Below are 22,528 nucleotides of genomic sequence, written 5' to 3' on the forward strand. Positions count from 1 at the left end.
ATGAATATACTGCAAGTGCTTGAAAGAGACACAATATGTACACTTTATCAAATAACTGAATTCATCAAGATCCGTCTTATATCCTTCTAAGTTTGTGATGGATCAACATGGAACCACTTTATTCTTAACTTTCTTAACATTCAGGGCATTTCGATTGCCTCCACACGGCTCTATAATGGTGCGGGCTGAGCCTGCTGCTCAGAGCTAACGGTGCAAACAGAGCTAACAGTGCAGAAAACGGCAACAGTGCAGACAAAGCAAGGAGAAGCACAGATAACAACGAACACACGATTAGTTATAGTTATAGTAGCTAATAGTTACGTTTAATAATGTGACCCTGTAAAATAATGCTTGGTTATTGCTGTTGGTGGTAAGCTAGTAAGCCAGACATGCTGACAATTGCAGCTTACGGTTGAGCAGATAAACACACTGTTTACATTTTTGCTGCTGTATTTGCTATGGGAAAGGATAAAAAAAGACAACACGCTAATTCAATAACCTTATTTTGATAAAGGAACGTAAAGATCGAGACATAAATTTACCAAGTTCAGTTCATACTCATGGCTCAAACCTTGCTCTTTGCAGTACTGTAAGGGTATATGTGGCATGTACACTTGTTACTACCTTTACATTTCTCTCCCAACACCTGTGTAAACACAGATCTACTAGTGTCGGGGATTAGTGAAGTTTGCAGGCGTTCACAGGACCAATAATCAGTTTTTTTCATGCAGTGTGTGGTGTCAATAGAAGGCATGGCAGTAAGAAACACTGCTTCTATTACTGGGTCATCATTCCTTTCCAAATTCAGAGTAACATATTATTCATTTATAAAGGACGACTGCAGCTGATGTCTGTATAACCAGATTATTCATGAGAGACAGGGATCCTCAGTTACTGGGTGTCAAAGGTGCTTGTAAACAGCCTGAATCAGACCGTCACCACTGACAGCCAATGTCCTGGTCCCACCATGCATGTAATAGTAAGCAATGATACCAGAACGAGGAAAAACTAAATACATGTGGTGAATGTGTGTTTTCCCCTCTCAGCCTTCCTCTCTGTTCGTTGAATGCCTGCTTTCCTCTCACATCTGTTGGTATTTACGGAGTGAATTATTTCTGAGTTTGTTTTTTTACAAAAGCCAGTTAGCTTATCAACAGCTTGCATCCAGCTGAACACCCGCACTCACGTCTGGTTTGAGAAAAACATGACAAGATCAATTGACTGAGTTGAAATGTAGATTTTCTCTGCCCCTTCCTCCATTTTCTGTTACAGGGGAAATGGTTTTACCAGGCAGACAACCCTGAGGGCATTAAACCCCAGCAGGCGTCTCAAACAGGCGCTAATTTTCTTTTATCAAGGAAGAAAACCACCCACTTCTAACTGATAGCATCAATTCAGCCCAGACGAAATGCAAATCAAATCCATTCCCAAATAACGCTGCCAATACATGCATAGTCAAAATTAAAGCACTCTTTGCCTAACCTCTAACTGTTATTTTTTTTCCATATGCCAGTCTGCTGAACATATGCTTATCAAAGTGAATTTTGTAAGAACAACAGTTTCTCATAAAATAACAGAGTTGATAAAGGAAATAATCAATGAACAAAATAGGAACTGCGTGAACACAGAGACTGACGAGGAAACAATAAATGTGTCAGAGAAAGAGTGTTCAGGTGGACAGAAAGGAGAGAAAAGAACATCCATACGAACACAATAAGCACCACCTCTTAAAAAACCACACACACACACACACACACACACACACACACACACACACACACACACACACACACACAGACACACACACACACACACACACACACAGACCTGGTAGGAGTCAATGGCTTCCCGGTCCAGTGATCGGCTGACTGACACTTCTCCTGTGTCTATGTCAATGGTGAAGAGACCTTTGGGATCCTGGTCAGCACCGGGGCCTGTCAGACGGAAGATATGGTTCCCCAACCTCCCTGTTGAAATCACCTGCACACGCACACACATACACACACGCACACAGACATCAGCAAAACCAACAATTGCAACCTTTTCCCATTTAATTCTGAGTAAGCCTATCACCCGAGGCAAAGAATTGCTGAATTACTGCTTCTATATATTTTCTTTATCCTTTTTTCGAGGCAAAGCGCCCTGGAAAACACTTATTATTAGAACTTGTTGATACACATTGCAGCAAAAGGAGCTTAGTCTGTCTTGAATGGTGATGCAAATCCCTGATAGCTAGCAATTAAAAATGAATATCAGACAAGACTTTGATTTGATTTCATCAGTTGGCAAGAAAGTTACAATGATTTCCCTGAGCATTGGAGGCCTGCTGCTACCACTTATTAATGCATGGTAGGATTCCTTTCAGATAAGGAAAGTGGAACAGTTAAATAAATATTAAAAAACATTCCTTGATAATTAAGTGTGAATGTTATGTAGATCAGCGTCTTCCGAAGATTTAGTACCAAAGGCCGTGCGATAGCCTTCCACAGTGCTGCCAAGTTACTTGGCTAACAGTCCTATTCTCTCAGACAGGAGTGATATGGCCCAGGGACTTTTTGGATAGATATACTCACATGAGACTGCCATGGCCAGCATCCAGAGATAACCCGGCAACAGGAACGGGCAGGATAGAAAAGGAAACACAGAAAATACAGCATGTTAGAATCACGAAGCACCAAAGAAACAGTCTATGACCTTGTAGATCTTTATAGATCCTGAGTTCAGGCTGGACGTATGAGAGTCAGAAAAGGAACCAAACTTGCAAAAAACTTAATGTGTCAAATTAATTTACAAAGTTATTTTCTTTATACATAATGCCTACATACAGATTTACAGCATATAGGTAGTGTCCCAGTAAGATATACCAGTTAGCAAGCATGCACAATACTTAAACACTCTGTTTTACTGCAAGGTGAGGATTAAGTCATTCAGAACAACACCATAGGCATTCTTTAAAGAAATAAATGGCTTTTTTGGCTAATATTTATCCGCCTAACTTTCTAGAGTTAAATGAGGCGATGATTATAACTCTCATGTCTGCATAGTAAATATGTGTCTGGAGCCAGAGGACAGTTTGCTCAGCTCAGCATAAAGGCTAGAAAAAAGGGAAAACAACTATTCTGGCTCTGTCCAATGGTAAAAAAAAGAATCTGCCTAACAGCACCTCCAAAGCTCACTGACACCATTTCATATTTTTGCTTGTTTAATCCTAACAAAAAGTGGAAGTATTGTTCTGGACTACTTCTCTACCTTTGAAGAGAGCCAAGCTAGCGGTTTACCCCTCTTTACACTCTTTATGCTAAGCTAAGATAACGGGTTGCTGACTTCAGTTACATATTTACTGTTCAGACATGACAGTGTATCATTTTTCTCATCTTACTCTTGGCTAAAGAGTTAATAAATGTCAAACAATTCCTTTAAACTGCATTAAAAAAAATCACAAATTTCAACAGGATTATAACTGAAAACATATTTTGAGAATGAAGATGAGCTCGTAAGAGTCATGTACAGTGCAGACCGAGGGTTAAAGTGCTGACTCTCAGCTTTAAGGTTTTTGATGTTCCTGCACTGTCAGCAGTTTAGCCCCGTAATCATCTTTCCATCATTTCAAGTCCAATGCTCTGCCGCACAGGGCCGCCACCGCAACAATGTGTCACTGTCTAAATACTATAAACTGCCTAAATACTATAAACTGCCAGTGTTTGCTGCACCCACACAAACACACACACACACACACACACACACACACACACACACACACACACACACACACACACACACACACACACACACACACACACACACACACACACACAGGACAGTCACCACTGTGACATCCTGCTGGGCCTCATCACTGTCGCTGAGTGCCGAGCATGCAAACAGTCCCCCTGCACTGCGCCTCGTGATCAGACGGCTGCCACGAGGTCACCTTTAATGAGAGCACGCTTCCATGGAAGGCAGCTGAAATGACGGCCTTTCTACTCCACCACTTGAAAGAGCATGGGAGATGAGAGTGCGGCGTTACAACCCTGTGCCAGACGGAGCTCAAGCCCTTATAGCCTCTCCAAAGCTCTGTTGCCATTTATCTCGCCGTCCCGCTTCATCTTTTCCCCCCCTCTGTTCCCTCTCGCTCTCGGGCTCCTTGTTCCCGCTGCTTGTTACTTATTCTCCAATATGTCCATCCTTGCTCTTCTGCTAAGCGTCAATATCTCATTCTCGATTCATCATTTTCCACAGCTCTGTGCTGTATCCTCTGGTGGTCACTCCCTGTGCTCTTCTTGTTTGTCATACCAAACGACGAGAGCGAGAAATGTCAAAAGTGTAGCAAAAGCAGTCATTTGTGGATGATTCGTATACACTGAAACTATCCTTCTCTTCTGTCCTCTATCGCTCTTGTTTTATCTTTCTCTATCCCCTTTTCACTTCTCACCCTCCTCTCTGTCTTTCCCAGCCTTCGTCTTTTCCTTCTTATCTGAGGATTTCTTTTTGTTTAAACAGCTGTAATATCCAGAGTATTTTCAGTTGTGTTAGAACCCTTCAACCACACAGTAAGTCTATATATTTTCCACATTGTTCTTTCGGTGTGGGGACATAGACATTGGCGTACACACCCCAACTATGCACACACACACACACACACACACACACACACACACACACACTTTCACAGGTGCTAAAGCTGGAAGGACACAGATATTTCTGAGCAGTAATCACAGTTGCAGCCAACACCTACTGAGAGTGACAAACTGGGTCAGATGAAAAAAAATAAAAAGAAAGAATGAGGTGCTACATTAGTTGGATGCATGGATGGCTCTGCGTCAAACTTGGATGAATGTGTGTGTGTGTGTGTGTGGGGGGGGGTGAGGATGCGGAATGAGAAAGTAAGAGAGGAGGAAGAAGAGAGAGGGAGAGATCGCTGATAAAGACAGTAACTTCAGCTGAAGAGTAACTGAAGTGTCAGGAGAAGTTTAGTGTTAAGGAGATGTCTCTGTGGGGGAGACGTGTGATAATCTGCACTCCACACACAGACTCAGATTTACGCTCGTGCTGGCAGAGAAACGTGCACCCAGTGGATTTGTCTCCGCTGAGTCTGTCTCCCTCTGTGTGTGTGGGGGAGGACTGATGGGGGAATCTCACCTCTTTCTATCAGCTCTCATTACCAGCCAAGCTGACATGAAAGACTTGCGGTGCTTGTGATACTGCGGGAAGGATGACAGGAGGTGTGGTGCAGCTCCGCAACACCAAACATCTCCGAGCACGCAGAGAGATTGAGCACCAAAAACAATGCACCGGCACCTCTGTGTGTGCGTATTTAAACTTGATAGCGTATCATGCAGTTTGTGTTCCTGTCAGGTGTTATGATGCCACAACAAACAAAAACCTGTAGAATAGCAACACGGGTATGTACGAATACATACACAAAAACTAGTTATGTGACTTGTTAAAAATCCGCCCGCGTGTTTAGAGTGCATGTGTGTGCTCTGCGAAGCGAAATTGAGCCAAAGAAAGTGAAAGTTGGTCCAAAGAAAACATCATTACACTAATTCATTATAATGCTAATTCTGTCTACACATCCCCCCCAGATAAACACACACACACAGACACACACACTGGCCATGTCCTTGTGTTTTTGAGGGGGAACGAGGGAGAATTTCAATTCCAGTGCGTGTGTGTGTGTGTATGAGAGAGAGAGAGAGAGAGAGAGAGAGAGAGAGAGAGAGAGAGAGAATGCTGTAGCATCCCTCAGTGATGCTTCTGTTATCCCAATCAAGGTCATACAGCCAGCTGCGAATGACAATCACTGGCAATGAAAGGACTCCTGGGACCAAGCCAGGTCTTGCGTGTGTGTATGCTTGTGCATGTGCGCGTGCATGTGCATGTGTGTGTGTGTGTGTGTGTGAGAGAGTAAAAGAGAGGGAAAGAGGGAGAAGAGGAGGCATTGAAGTGATGTTCTGATTGTGCCTGTGAACGTGAGTGCGTTATCGTGCATGAGACCCTGAGTGTACAAGAATGTGTGTGCGACACGTGTGTGTGTCTTTGTACAAGCATGCCAGGCTTGGACCAGTGCTCTGCCTGATTGTGCCGCCACTCCAGCCTGCTAATAAGAGGGAAGAGTCGAGGTGGAAAAACCTTGTGAAGACACGGACGGGAAGAACGGACCGAGTCCTCAGCATTGGACGATGGGAAAGCAATGGCGCTAATTAAGCATCTTTGATTGGTTAGCCTAATCATTAGCCAGCAGCCTATTTGTCCTGAGCCAATCACAAGAAGCCTGAGAGGGGCAACAATCAAGAGGGACCCTTATTGAAAAAGAAAAACAAACAGGAAGAGAGGGTTTTCATTAAGCAGCTAGACTGTGTTTAGAGGGTCAGCAGGGACGGCTGTTGTGGGAAATGCTGCTTTTGAAGAGAAGCTTTAAATCACACAGTCCAGCTTGTCCTTGACTACTGATGTGTTAGTCCTTTTCTTCTTCTTTTTTTTGCCTGTCTTTCAAGGCAACAACTGAACAATATTGTAATTCACTATATAAAAATAGAGAACTTTGGAAAAATTGCAGTACTTCAAAGTGGGCACATGATGCTCATTTTCAGGTTCATATAAATTTTCTTTACATAAATATATTTTTCATGCTGTCTTCAAACACTCAGTTTTGAAAAAGCCTTGTCTGGCTTGTGAAAAAAATATGCGGCAACTTTGCAAATGTAGATCTCAGGCATACATGTATGTGACATGGGCAGACATGCATAGGAATTTATGTCTATAAGGTTTTAACTCACCGCCACAAATGGGCATGATTAACATGCTGAAAGACAGACAGTGAGAAAAAAGGCAGGAACAAGACAATTAAGAGAATCAATTAGACTAAATGAGGAGGCCCCCAGGCTCCCTGCGTTCTAATGTTGTAACATCTGACATCACAAATCGCTCACTTCCTGCTTGGAAGCTCAGATCCCTGGTACTGACTGGCCGTTTAAGTGAAAGGAGGAGCAACTAAACGAGACAAAGACAGATAAAGTGGAAGAGGAAAATAAAAAGATAGAAACACAGTTATAAGGGAAGAAAAGGAAAGTTGACAGACACCATGTAGAGGGCAGCAAGACAGAGGAGAGAGACAGACTGACAGGTAAAGGAAATCAGAATGTACTCGGCATTGAAACCATAGAACAAAGGTGCCAGAAATGTCTATTCTCTCTACTATATTAGCTGGAGCTACAGCAGAACCTGGCCTCCGTTCCTCTCAGCAACAGTACTTTATTGGAGCTGTCATGTCAAGTCAGACACGTTGTGATGACTTGCGAGCTGGTAAGGAAGGATAAACACAGGTTGAATAACTGACAGCTCTAGTGCAGTGCGGAAAGTTAAGCTTGCTTTAAAGATCGAAGTGTTTGATATCTCATGATGATACATCTGAGGTTTCCATCTGTTATTTAATGGGGCTGCACGCATGCGCTTTGTTTTTAAGAGTGCATTTGTATGTTTGCCTGTTTCAGTGAAATAATTTGAGCTACTGTTTTGGGCTTTTTGGAATTAATTGAATGAATAATAAAGGAATCATTTAATTAGTAAGCACCCAATAAAGACATTAAATCAGTTTGCATAAGTGTACTTTGCAGGTTTGACTCCAGTACTCACTATGTAGTCCACTATATAGATAGTTTGCCATTTTGTAGTGCTGTCCCAATGTACACTGACAATTATTATACCCTAGATAGTGGACTTAAAGTAGCCCATAATGCGTCTTGAAATTTAGTGCACAAGCAAAGGTCACAAACCGAGCACTATATCCCATCATGCATTGCGCTCTGAGCTCAGGTGTACAGAGCAGAGCATCACAAAACAAACAGCCACAAACAGTGTTTGATCATTTGGGAAAATGTCCTTATTGCCCTCTCATTGACCAAGGCAGTATATGCCGCTTAATTTCTTCCATACTTAACTTTAAAAATAAAAGCCCTGAACATACACTCTGCATAACTGCTTACCATGGCAACTTAAATTCCCTCAGAGCATTTCGCTAAGAGGCAATGTATTATGGATGGGTCATCAGCATGACCTAATTAACAGAGTAGAGAAAATGACCAGAGTAGGGGTCTGAAAGTGGGTTTTTTTCATTTGGCCGATGAGCGGTCCTAGATATCTACATAGAACTCCCTAAATAGGGAGAAGGGAGTAGAGAATTAGTGAGTGATTTATGATTGATCAATAAGTGGGTCAGTAATCCATTCCACAGCTAACAAACATTTACAACCAAATAGTAATACCTATGGGTAATTAAGATCTGAATCAAAATGGTCTAACCTGCTAACTGTTGATCGTTTACTGGAACGCCCACGCACACATGAGGAGAACATGCAAACTTCATTAAAACCTTCTCAATGTGAGGAAACAACACTTCCACTGAGCCAGCACACATAGAAACTGCAAAAGTCCAAAGTGAAAGATGATCTGCTGGACTGCAGTTTCACAACTTGTTTTGTTTTACTTTAAGAAATGACCAACTTCACTCATCACAAAAGAGCACACTGCGATTTTCTGTTTAATGTTTATAGCTACAGTTAACAGGACCCTGGCTTTGGTTTAGATCAGACAAACTTATTTTACAGTCTACTTTATACATCTGCTGTACTTTCCGGCTGCAGTCTAACTTGTACTGGTCATCTGCGCCCAGTTTTAACAAAACACGTCAACAAACACAAAGATATTCATCATATCAATAGGTGCTGACAGCTATCCGTCAGACCATCAGACTTTGGTCACCACCTGTGATTGGTCTGCCACAGGATTTAATAGAATCCCAGTTTACTTGACATTGGGAGAATTGCAATATGAAACCTCATGAAATGAGATGAAAGGAAAACTGTTCAAAACGGGAGCCAGCTGACGGCTTCAATCAAACAGGTGCCAAAGAACATGGACACTATGAAAAAAAGTACAATCCTAAACTTTCTACAAAGATGAATATTACAGTTTTTCTTTCAGCATTTTCTACACGCATTACAGTACACAGCTTCAGGGATCATAACAGCCGACTACCTGCCACTATAAATTCAGGTTAACACATGCTTAAGCACTGCTTGACAACATGGGTATTTTCTCGATGAATGCAATGGATTTGAGGTATCAATGCCCAGGAACAGCTCTGGGCATTCAAGTGATTTTGCTATTGTGTTGCAGAACATGTGACAACTTGACGCACAATGTTGCAAAGAGACTGTATATTTTGTACTTGTTTCGATCTTGTTTTTTACTATGTCTCTTGTTTGCACTATACTCTATGCTGCTGTAATCCTGTAAATTTCACGGCTGCGGGACAAATAAAGGATTGTCTTATCTTATCTTATCTTGTCTTATACAAACATTATAAAAGGAAGGGCTGTAAAATGCGTAATGCATTGCTCACAAACATCCTTAAACCATTCTTCGTCTGTGGTTGCTATCAGTGTTACTTTTTACCATATAAAAAAAGGGACAGCAAACAGCAAAAACATGCAGTCCAAAATAAATTCATTGTTATTTTGTGTTGCATAAGTAGTATTTAACAACCCGAACCAGACAAAGCTGCACGTGTTTAATCCCATGAGAACAGGCATCTGTTTTAGAGTCGATGGTAAAGCAAATAAAGTTATTTGACTGTGGGGTAAAACATGGACCAACAACATCACAAACAAATGTGCATATTGGTTTAACTGGTAGAGAACCAGATGAACCTGAATGAAAAAAGTATGCCAGTATCTTTGAGCTAGACGGAAAAATATACTGCAAAGCATCTACAATATAAACACATTTTCATTATCAAGCTGATATTTAACTGCATAATATCTTAATTCCACAAAATATAACGTGACTAAAACTAATTGGCAACCTTATTTTCAGTTTCAACAACAAAAGCTCATGCCTGGTTCCCAGCATGCCAACCACTATTAAAAGTTAGTGTTGAGCCTTAATGACCCTTTGTCATATCTGTATTTAATCAGTCCGTTAAGTTAGCAGGAAGAACAAGAAGAATTTTCTAGTGTGCGTTATTTCATTGTGTGCGTATCCTGTTCTCTTAGTACATCGATGGTACAGGCAGACTATCAGGGAAATATTCAATCACAATACATGCATGATCAGATTGATGATTTAGAATCACTGAATGGTACTGAGGAGAACACATTTGTATACCACTAAGGGTTATTCAATCTCCTATGTCCCCTTGAGAAAGGCCTGGCTCACATAAAATCCCAGACATGAGCAAAACAAGTTTGAGGAATAATGATTTACTTGATTTTTTACAGTGTTTTTTTCTTCAATCCTTTAGACTACTTGAATTGGAATGTATTGAAAGGATAGCCCCTTGAGATGTAGCTTCTCATTTCACTTGAGCTATGATTGATTTAGCCTCCTGAATACTTGAGCAGCATACAAAAAATGGTCCTATCAGCCATGAATGAAGGTGCATATACTAAGAGAAAAAAAATTAAGAATATCAATATCATTGTACGCTCCAGCTGCTGTGTGAGTTGTTGTGAGCTGTTTACGGGGCCCCATGGGAGAGCAGTGGAGAGACATCTGTATCAAAACAATTCCACAGCTAGCAGGAGGTGTGACATAAAGAACAAGGTTCTTCTCCTTCCCCTGTGAGTCCCGCTGACAGCCAAACCCACCCTCACCCCTGCAGCACACAGACACACACACTTACATGTTAAACCCAGACCTTGCAATCTCACCTCTCCCCCCTGCTTCTTACTGCTTATCTCTCAAAGAGAAGGAAGGAGCATGAAAAATGAATGCCTGCCATATGGAAATGGTAGGTTACTAAGAAGAGGAAAGCTATTGGCGTGGAAAATCAATTTCACCAAGTCGCCGACATATTGGGTAAAATAGCCCACATTAGCCTGTCCTCTCATGCAAAGCTGACTGTGGAGGTAGGGGAGAAGGATGGAGGGATACCGGGATGAGAGGATGGATTGGATTTGTGACTAGGAAGTGGAGAGAAGGAGAACTGGGGAGAAGATGGGGGCCCAAATGAAGGGAGAGAAAGTAATAATTCATGTCATGTGTGCACTATATGTCCAATTCCTGGAACATATTTAGAGATAATTTGTGTCCCCTATGGATGAAACCTTTCGGCTGACTCTCGTCCTCTCTGTTATCTCCCTGTAATTAACCAGAGGAGAAATCTGCACAACCCACCCCATGAACTACGGTTGTCCCCCCAAAACATCACCTAATGGTTTGACACATATATACTCTATTCCACTGTCCTTCACTACCAACCTGGTATCTCCAGGCCATCATGTTGCTTCACAGGGACAGTACTGAGAGCAGTGCTGGCATGAGCTGGGAGCCCAGGCTACTCACTGTGGTCTTGCTCTCTCCAGGGTACAATTATCTATTATGTGCAGGGCTCAGTATGGAATCTTTTTTTTTTATGTTAGTCTCTGCGGGCATTGAGAGATGTGGTTGATCTCGTAGCTCCCAGGCTTATCTAGAACAAAGCTGCATGACATGTAGATACATCACAGCCTCGTAACACAGGGTAAGATAAAATGTAGAGCCCACTGGGGTCCTGAACGTATGGTTGTTGGTTGACCATTCAGGTGATGTGATTTACCTGCTACATAGACTTCTCACCATAGAAAATGCAGTTTATTTTGAGATGAAATAAACTGAAGGGCTACTGGAGGAGTTCCATGCGTTATGTCATAAAACACAATTCATTATCTGCCACATAAATAATAAACTGTGTCACTTATTCTCTGAGCTTTTCAACAAGGGTCGAGCTGGACAAGTAAAACCCTTCATCAGTGACAAAACAATTAATAAATCCTCAAAGTATGCTTTGGAGACTCATGCAGGATATAGCTCTAGTATAAAACTCTGACAATTTGGCATAATGGTATCCAAAAACATACAAAACTGAGGTTCACACCTTTCATCATCAACTGGGAGGCCATGAGCTAGCCAGTGGGGCAAACTCACAAACACAAACATGCACTTAAAGAGCAGATAGCCGACTATGTAAAGAAAGCAAGGAAAATCTCTGATAACGACACACACAGAGGGAGAGTGGCTTCTTTCTCTGTTCAGGTAGACATAAATACACTGTATATTTACATAGATAGTAGTTGTTTGCTTCTATATTAATGCACTGAATGTTTGTCCCCCAAAAAACTGAAGGCATGAACAACAAAAAATTTAATTAAATCCGCCCAGTTAATATAGTTCTGCTTTTTATTGCATTCAAGATTGCAGATATTCATTTATAACTAAAAGTTTTGCAGTTTTCAGGCATTTTATCACAAAAAAAGATCCAACAAAAACAAAAGTTTCACAAAAGGAGAAAAAAGGATGATAAATAAATTAAAAAAAGACAGATAAGGGGGGCAATTATTAAACTAGCAGGCACTAAATAAAACAATGAAAATACATAAGGTAATTGTGGTTGTATTCAGACATTGTGATTTATAACAACATTGAATATTAATATAACATCGCTTTGCATGTGTGACATAAGCGTTTCATCATCTATCATCTGCAACAATTTATGACCTATTAAAATGACCTGATGAACATGTAATACGACCATGCAAAACTTGAAAACTGTTTTTGTATGTGCTTGTTTTTATTAGAACTGTTTTTATGGCCCTTGACTGAAGTATGTTATATAACTGAGAAGTGGAGAAAGTAACTTCAGGGAATAAAAGAACCACATTACCAGCAGGAACTCACACACGCTTTATAAAGAGTAGAGTAAGACAAAATCTATTTCTCAAGTATCAGGAAAATTTGGCATTTCAATTTATTAGTAATACAACATTCAACCATGTCAAAAAAACAACTATGTGTGGAATTTTTTGCCTCAAAATATGAATTATCTTCAGTACGTTTTCTAAAGAATACTTCATGAAAGCCTGTCACCTGATGCAATGCCACAGGGAACATATGCCTCTGCTTTTACTCACTTGCAATGCTTTTCCTGAAGTGGTATAGTACTTGGATGTTTGAGCTGAGAATAAAATATGGAAATCTATTCAGGTTATTCAGAGCCCAGGATCTTACTTAACGTTACTGACCAGGACCACATTTTTTTCAATAACGGTTGCTCTTGAGTGTAAGAAGTTGCTCTATAAAAAATAAGAGTGATAATAGAGTTAATTTATTAGCTATGTGCGTGTTTGAAAGCAGCACACTGAGAATTTTTTTGGGTGTAGCTCTCTCTCTTTCAACATGGCCACCTATAACCAGACAGTGCCCACTGTGTTGTAGTAAAGCACCTAAAATAATTGGACAAGCAAAATATTAGTGTTCCAAATTACAACTAGTTCACAACATTAAGATGCCACTAAGGAAACAACACTACCAATTAATGTTGTTAGTACATATTTCACAGATAATCATTTGCACACTGCAGCTGTTGTCCCCTTTGGACAAAACGTACACTGCAAATGCCTCTAGCATCCTGCTAGTAATCCCCATTTTCACCAAATATGTCGGTAATCTTATTACCTTTTTCTTTTTTGTAACTGTAAAGGAATACAGTTACTTTTTTTGTATCCTGATAACGTAACAACGTTCCATGTAATCCATCACAATGTTATGAGTTGTACTGAGTGCACCTTTCTGGTTTTTACCTTCAGTGATTACCGCTACATCTGCTGCAACGCTAGTGTTGAATAAATTACATGATTTCAGCTTTTCATCTCAAATACATGAGGGCTGGTCCAGGACTCCTGTTCTTCTTAATATCAGTAATATTTGCTTATTTGTAAACACGAAAATAAATTGTAAGAAATATATATTTTTTATGTGGCTGAGACAAACTTGTATGAGGTAGTTCCCCCCCAGTACTTCCCAAACCCCAATCTTCCAGCAGATTTCCAAGTTCCAACAGGTTCTCATTCATCTTAAACTGATATTAAACTAATTCAAAAGCATGCTGCATGTCTGCTTCTTCCAGTATACTGTATGCCTGCGATGACTCACAGTTTGAACATCAACTCGTGACTGAAGAAGATTGAGAGCTTAAAAGTTTATTTTCCCCTTAAGTTAGGCAACAAAATCCCAGTTGTATTTGACTGTGGTAATATTTATCAGTAAGAAACACCATCTATACTTCAGTCATTAGATGTTTTTATGACTTGGCTCTTTAGATTTAAAACAGGAGGCAGCTTGAGACCTCATCACTGCAACTTAAACAGAAAAAAAACACACTTGTTCACGGAGTAAAGGCTGATAAAAGGCTGTCTTGTCCTCGTAAAGGATAAATAATGCAAGCTTTCACAATGTTTAATTATTACAGGCGAATAATGCTTAAATGTAGAGGCAACAATCATAATACTTCAATATGTAGTGACAACTCTATGATCAAGTGATCATTTTCAGGGTTAGTTTAGCATTGTCCTTTTTTACCTTAAGAAATCATTAAAGCAGGGTTCTCTTATCTGTAAACAGCAAATTACATCTTCTCTAATGACACCTGGTTTGTTTTGGTGCTGAAGAGAATCTCTTGATTCTGTCTTGAACATAATATTCAGCTAGGATTCTAGTATGTTGTAGAAAAGAACTCACATCAGAATTAGTTGGGTTTTTTTTAAAGGTAATTATTTACTGAAAAAAAAAATATAAACTCATCATCATTATCATCCCCAGGGCCGCTGCAGGTTTTTTAGATTACTGTGGTTTAAAAACCGAGCTTGCTTTAGAGAAAACACATTGATTTCTCTCATCTAAACATCTGGAAATGAATGCCAACGAATTAAATGTTTGATTTAAAAATGTTCGAGTGAAGGTAAATTCACACTAATGTTCCCTCTCACCCTCTGTATTCACTGCATGTCCCTCTTTGAGGCATTTTACTTGTCTTTCCTGCCAAAGTATATATCTCCTTATTAATTTCACGTTTGCGTTCGCATCATTTTGCATTTGAAATATAGGAGTGTGTATCAAACTGCACATGCACATGAGCAAAAATGTGTGCTAAACAAATATACATTTAAAGAAGAGTACTTTATTATTATACTATATCTATGCTAGGTGTTTGTGTTGGTCCAGTATAATTACCAAAGAACATAATATCTCAGTGGTAATGACATTGTTTTGTTTGTGTTTAGCAGCACAGGGACAAAATGCTAATGATGGCCACAGTGGGCAGTATCTGCTCCTCTTCTCTCATCTCTCATCTCTATCTCCTATTACTTTTTATCTCAGTCTCCTCATCTTGTCACATATCTCTTTCCTCCCAGAACTGAGCTTTGATTGTCCAGAGTCTTTTCATTTTCGGAGGTCTCAGTGGAAAGTAAATACTAGGTCAAATGATATTTATATGCTAATGTAACCAGCCTTTGCTAGAATAATTTTGAAATGAAAAAAACATACAGGGGTACCTCATTGTAATGGTTTGACTTGACAAAAGGAAGAAACCTCTGAGCCACTGAGGGGGCTGCTATACCGCTACTTGCCTAATTGACGCGTCACCTTTGTGTAACATGGTGGTTTAATAACTCACATTCCCAAATGTCCATATACAAGCCACAATCAAGTGCATTCACATGCACTTATATATATTTATAAATCGCATGCAAACAAACAAATGGTCAGCAAAGGTAAGCTACACTGGCTGTCAAACATTACTCCCTACCACCCACTGTGTTAAAAGGGGAATTATCACTAGTGAACACATACTTCTATATATAAAGACACATATAATGAACGCAATACAAAAATGGCACCAACACTCATTTTAACATGATTTTCCACCCTTGAGACAAAAGTAATTGAAAGAAAGGAACCAGTCCACTCGTAAAATGATCTGCTTACCTGAATACAGATTTGTTTCTGCAGAAAGTTTTTTGCAGAAACAACGACATCATTCACTTCACAACACACCCACACAAGGTATGACGTTGATCAGATGAGCAACGTGGTAATCTTGGCTTTGTCCAATACATTTTCTGCATCAAATTTAAATTATTCTAGTCAATTATTTCAAGGCTTTATTATATATACCTCTAATACAATACAGAGGTCCAAACCTCATTGATCTCAGTTGGGTATGGCCACCATCATCACTCAACAACAACAGCAGCAAGGTATTGCTGTACCTCCATGAGCCCGGTCATGAGTCTGTGAGTGACAGGCTCTCTGATCTGGGACAGCAAGTCAGTCACTGTCAGATTGAGATAAAGAGTAAAGTATACCCGGGATAGATTAGGCCTCGGCTATTATGTATTAGCCCTCAACAGCAGTCAGAAGAACAGTACGCTAGGCTACAGCCACTGAACTTTTAGTTCAAGCAGGAGCATCGCAGCAGTAGTCTGCTTCAGATCTTTTGACAAATTTACATTCGTGATAAACGGCTATAAGATAATTGAGTTTGAATGAAGCTTAGCCTGCTCTGGTGGTGAGTGAAAGGGGCATAAACAACTCTGATGGAAATGTCCCTGTGTTTTCTGTATTAGTCTGACATAATAGAAACTCTTTAAGCTAACGTGTTCAGTGTTAGCCCTTAGTGAGTTTGTATCTCATCAAGATTACTGCATGGTGTGTCAAAGAGATAGAAACTCTAAGCTAAAATTAATTTAAGAAAAATGATAATAAGCTCCCCAGAGTTCATATGATGGGATACAATGAGAAAAATACTTTCATTGTATTTATGTACTACAATACAAATAGACTTTGTTAACACTCGTCAGTGAAATAAAGGAGACTAAGTTAAAACTAAGTCTAAAGCATCTAGCTCCATAACAGTGGCTGGAAATCACATAAGGGACTCACTTGAAGCTTGTCTGTGATTTGATATAAAATTGTAATCCCAGAACTTCTCGTTTCACAGTCTTTTATTCCTCTCACCATATTTATATTTCCCCATACATTGTATATTGAGCTGTCTAACGTATTCAGCAGAACATCATATCTTTCTTTTGTGGGGCTGAATAAAACCATTGTGAGAATTCACAAAAAATGACCAAACTGCGACAGACCATAACGTAATATTTTCTAAAGCATTAAATAATGCACATATCCAATCTTTGGTCCTATACCTTGGGCAATTTCCTCTCTCCTGGCTGAGCTTTTTTTTGTCATGAAATAATTCTAGAGTAAGAATTGAAAGCTGTGTTGGGAAGTCAGGCACCCTGAGTTTATGATAGGATGGTGTGTTACTTACCCTGCCAATTTTCCTGGGGAAGGGGGCTCTCTGGTTCTCAGTTACAATCATAGGAGGGATCAGCAAGGATCTCTTAGATCTGAATGGCAGCGTCTCGCCAACACCCAGGATATCCTAAAACACAAAGAAGAGAAACCATATTGTTAAACTTTGACAGAACAGGTCACATTGTGGAGCGCTATTGACACCAACACTACCCAAATTCACTTGTTGGCATCTTGTTAGCCATTACCCTCATCCCCACCGACGAGGCCTTAACACACACACAGCAAGCAGTAAAGTATGCATTTTGAAATGTTTAAACCTGTAACACTTTTGTAGCGATTCCAAATGTTTGATGACGGTAGGTACTATATAATAAGGAATGCAAAGCCTGTGTGTTAAATAAGGAAAGGGAGAGAAGTAGAAAAACAACAACAAAGCATTAAAGCAAGAGCAACCAAGGTGAAAAGAGATGGTTAAAACTGAAGAAATGAGAGACGACATGGTTTTGGCAGGGCGGTTGTGTTGCTCATGCAGAAGGAGCCAATCTGAAATGTTATTTTTGCTCTTGGGAGAACAATAGCATAATCTAATTTCATCTTCCACCCTCCTGCTGTTGTCAACAAAGACGTGGTTGTTACTGTATTGCATAGGGAGATATTTCTCCCTTGCTTCTTAGTTTTCAGATCACTGATCCACTTAGGATCCCACTGCTTGGATGGCGATGGAAATAAAGTCACTGACACTATGAGCTGGAATCCTGGCTGTTAACACAGAGGTGATGACCCACAGGAGAGACCAGGATGTCAACTGACTGCACACCTGGACACGAGCCGAGGAGGGACAACAAAGACACACTAAAATGACCTGCCATACCCATACAAATATGTCCATAAAACATGCTTATGCTTTCCTCGAAACATGTGTTATGATTAACATTAACATTCATTTCAATACAAAAGATAAACATTTTGTCTCCCATTCTGTAAATTCTGTTTCATGCCCTTAGTTTTGCTCTATTTATGTAATTTAAAACCTACTGCTAATCCTGATCTCCCAAAATAAACAGGTTAGAAGAAAGGTCCTTACCGGCATAGAGAGCTAATCAGCCACCCGCTTCCAAAAGAAGACAACCAAAGCATGAAACCAGAACAGGTCACACTATCACAAAGACTTGTATCTTCTAGTTTCCATGGTATAAGTATTATTTTGTCAGGTAAAGTGTCTCTTACAAAGATGGCAGTCATACTTCAAGGATGAAGCATGAGTAAAAATCATGCACATTATAATAAATACCTTCCACTATAAAGGGACTACAGCAAATAACATCTTATACCAGTTTGCCTCTGATCTGGTAAAACATATTTAATGTAAACACACAGTATAAAGGGAGAAAGTACCTACAGTGGGAGAAGCTATAGGGTGTATAATGTGTATCATTAGTGATAAGTGTCTTGTATTCAATCATTTTTCTTCTGATGCTTTTACTCCAATAAAAAACACCCTCATTAATAGAAAGAATGTTATGTATCTGGTTTACACTCTCAGCAGGGAACTCCTCACTGACATCACAGGGTCTCTGGTAGAGCTTCCATCCCTCAGTTCACCCGATACAAGAGCAATATATGTGTTATGATTGATCTACAGATGTTATTCACCTGTCAAACTGAAATTAAACTGCATGCCTTCCTACAGCATACTGTACATTTCTGCTCTGTTAGTGCATGTCCTATGCTCTCCCTTTGATACAATTCCAAACCCAAACAATAGAAATTTATACTTTACATCTTTTAATTTTCTTGACTTCAGTTTTATGTTTGGCCACCCTTGGTCCTGGAAGTAAAAGTTCGATTCATTTTTTCCTATAGTACAGTGTTAAGGAACTCATGGGGAGAGCACTTCTACGGCTTGCATCAGCATGAAACTCCTCCTGCTGTTAAATCCTAAGTGCAAAAAATTAAGAACTGCTTTAAAAACTATAAATTATTTGATACAAAAAAACAAAGAAAAACAAAGATACACTGCTAACTGTGAGTGGGATCTAAAGATGATGGTGTTGAGAACACTGAAAAAACCCTCATCCACCTTAATTTGATTCACTTTCAAATTCTGCTGCATTTGTGGGTGAATTGGTGTGGTGGTGTGAATGAACAACGGCAGCCGAGGCTCATGGGTATTTTAGTATATAGATCCGTCAACCACAGCATTATTATGGTAAAAACATGATATCTAAGAAACAAGAGCTGAAATAATTAAATAGTCATCGCATAATCCTATAGGGCCGTTACATCATCTGTAAGATTCCTGTGTTAAGTAACATTAAGGAGATTGGTTGACGAATTGGGGAAAAAATTGGGGAAAAACACTTCCAGAACCAGCAGCCCCTCCCACTTTAAATCTCTATGAGCAGAAGTTGTTTCATAAAGCTTATCAGCATGAAGGAGTAACGTGAGACGGTCACACTTCACTGACTAACAGCCAGACAGCTGCCTGCTACACAACACAAAAGCCACCGACTGTGAACAACAACCCACTTCATTTTTCCTGCTGAAGTCCTCTTCTTATCTAACTTGCAAACATGGAATTGTACGTATTGCAGTGTCTTGGTTTGCTGAACTAGCAACCAAACTAACATCCACCAGGGAAATTGCATGTCTAAATTCAGTTTGCAGGCTACTTGCTACTTACCTAGTTAGATAATGAAAGCTTAGATGAGCTTTATTTAATGTTATCTCAGTCTGTTATCTCAGTCTGTTCTAATATGGTTCTTACCATTCATTACCACTGCTAACAACACACTTTATTCCCATGACTTGTCAGCCACAGTTTCCTGACAGTTTGTTTACCTTTTCTCTCTTCCTTTTCTCTGTTCCTGCCAAAGCTCAGACATTGAAATGGTCCACAAGAGGCTTGGCAGGAAAATAACATTTATAGACCTTTTTTTCTTCCTTGATCATAGAAAAACAAAAATCCCAAATGTTTTTGACAGCAAAACAAATGACTAAAGTTCAGTTCAGTTTGACTTTAACAGTGACCATTCTTAACACCGATCTGATCTGCCCGATGCAACCACAGTCCATTGTCCACACAATTTATATTCAGTCCTCTCCTAAATATTGAGCAAAATGATAGATGAGAATGAAAGAAACACCACAGCAACAAGCCTTGTCTTGCGGCCCTGGTTACAAGCACTACACTGTTTCAATATGAAAGAGAAAATTCCAACCTGAGGTTTTTTTTATGTGGTTTCATTTGCAATGCAAATAGTCTCCTTTGTCCTTCGTCTTTTATAGCCTACTGTACAATCCTTTATACAACGTGCAATGCACACTGACGCGGTTGGTGTGTGTGTGTGTGTGTGTGTGTGTGTGTGTGTGTGTGTGTGTGTGTGTGTGTGTGTGTGTGTGTGTGTGCATGTTTACTGTTCACACTCCTGTTCCTGGCTGACAGAGACTCTGGCACCACTCTCACCCCTGTCAGAATGACGGAAAGAGAACAGGTAAGAGGGAAAGACGGAGCCATTTGTTTACAGCACAGTGGCGACACTCAGACAGAGGGGGCAACGGCAAACAGTCACACACACAACCCCCCCCCCCCCCACTTCCACCTACGAAGGTCAGAGGAAACACAATGACACAGTAATCATAAACACAACCCGACCAGAACGAACTAAAGACACACACAGCGGTCTCTGAAATGACCACTCTTAACAAACTCACTGGGGGATGACCTTCCAAATGTCCAAATCTAAAACTGGCCCCGAAGCAGTTAAACAGAAAAACTGCACCAAGCTGTGAGAGATTGTGAGACCTATTTTGTATCTAAAGAGCAAAAGGCAGTGGTGTGTGTACATGCATGTGACCGGATCCCAAGCGAGTTGATGGACTTTTAAGCACTGCCTGGGAAAAAAAACCCGACCAGAGTCTGAAGCCCAGGGATGAGCGGATCAATCCCATCATGCACAGGTCTCAGCTGTGGGATATGTGTAAAAGGAGTGGGTGGAAGAGCTGTGAGGCAAACAGGTACCGTGAGGTATTTTTAGTGGCTGGATGCGGGGACTGGTGACAGGGGTTAGGGGCTGAGATAGATCACGCTGTCAAATCCACGTCTTCACTGAGCTGAGATACAGTGGATAAGGAGAGGGAGTGGTGGCGCTTAAAAACCTATCAATGTTCTGCAGGTGGCTCAGGACGGCCGAGGCACGCTGACAAACGCGGTCAGCTGGCCGTCGGATATGAACGTCGAGGAAGGCTCGCCACTGGGAAAGATAACATGCAGCCTTACTTTGCATCCTCTCGCCTTTTTACCTGCCACTTTGCAGCTCTCCCTCGATCTTTTCTCTCACTTAGCAATAGCTGTTCTTCACACTTTCTCTCTCTCTCTCTCTCTGCAGTCTGCTCGTGTGATGAATAGTGTGCGTAGAGCTTGGTGACACCCGTAAGAGAAGGAAGCCATGAATCTTTAATGCATCCTGTTCATAAATTACTGCCGCACCATCAGCCCTGATCCAGCCTTAATACATTTGCTTCTCTCTCTGTCTCTGTCTCTCAAATGATCATTAGGGCATCTCGGCATACTGAGTTGAAAGTGTCCAGACAAGGAAAGAAAAATGAAAAAGTCCTGACGAGTCAATAAGAAGGTCATATGTTTGCAGTGTTTACATGCATGTATACTGTACTACAGTATATGTATGGTTGTGTGTGTGTGTGTGTGTGTGTGTGCGCCCCTGCATGTGTGAGGGAGAGAGAGACAGAGCCTTTGTCATTGTCATCGGAGTGCACAGTTGCTGTGGCAGTAAAGTCACGTCCTTGTCCATTCTGCCATTTTCACTCTCAATGCTATATTAGAGTAGTGTCATTACTCATTCCTGACAATGTGTTGGGAGACCTGGTGAGAAATGGACAATATCAAGGCCAGCATCAGCCAGTGGTGACGGGGATGTACAGCTAAGAGGAGTAAAACACGGATATGTCAGCCAAGCTAACTTATGTTAGTGTCCGCAGTATATATGTAAATAAAACAACATGAATTCACAGACTCGCCTGATAACACGTCCCTCAGTGTGGGTGTTGACAGCACAATGCGTCACACTTTGTTAAAGTATAATCAACGGAGCATAAACACTCTTCATCTTATTTAAGCGGAATACAGCGAGACACTGGTGACTAATGCTCATTTCAAATATTCAATTAGCTGAATTAATTAATACTGCGCCAAAGTGATTATACGTCGGCGTACAATCGCACCTGCAAATAGTGGTGTAGAGGGTGACCTGAAAATAATCCAGACATAACTGTATGAAAATAAGCTAATTATTAAAATGAAGCCATGCAAAACTGCCCCTATTATAAGTGCATTTGGCCTAATTGCACAAACATTGAGGCCAATAATGTTTAT

General features: G+C 40.4%; 1 protein-coding gene across 1 annotated transcript in view; it reads right to left on the reverse strand.

The window, feature by feature from the left end:
* The window catches only part of cdh13 (cadherin 13, H-cadherin (heart)), a 241,191-nt gene that overhangs the window by 183,513 nt on the left and 35,150 nt on the right, over positions 1 to 22,528 (reverse strand). The window contains exons 5-7 of the mRNA XM_054619535.1: positions 17,150 to 17,263; positions 2,574 to 2,579; positions 1,828 to 1,980 (exon numbers count right to left, since the gene is read on the reverse strand). Coding sequence (XP_054475510.1) covers positions 1,828 to 1,980; positions 2,574 to 2,579; positions 17,150 to 17,263 — 273 coding nt within the window. The remainder of the gene's footprint in view (positions 1 to 1,827; positions 1,981 to 2,573; positions 2,580 to 17,149; positions 17,264 to 22,528) is intronic.

This window comes from Anoplopoma fimbria, chromosome 19 (genome assembly GCF_027596085.1).
Source record: "Anoplopoma fimbria isolate UVic2021 breed Golden Eagle Sablefish chromosome 19, Afim_UVic_2022, whole genome shotgun sequence".
NCBI lineage: Eukaryota > Metazoa > Chordata > Actinopteri > Perciformes > Anoplopomatidae > Anoplopoma > Anoplopoma fimbria.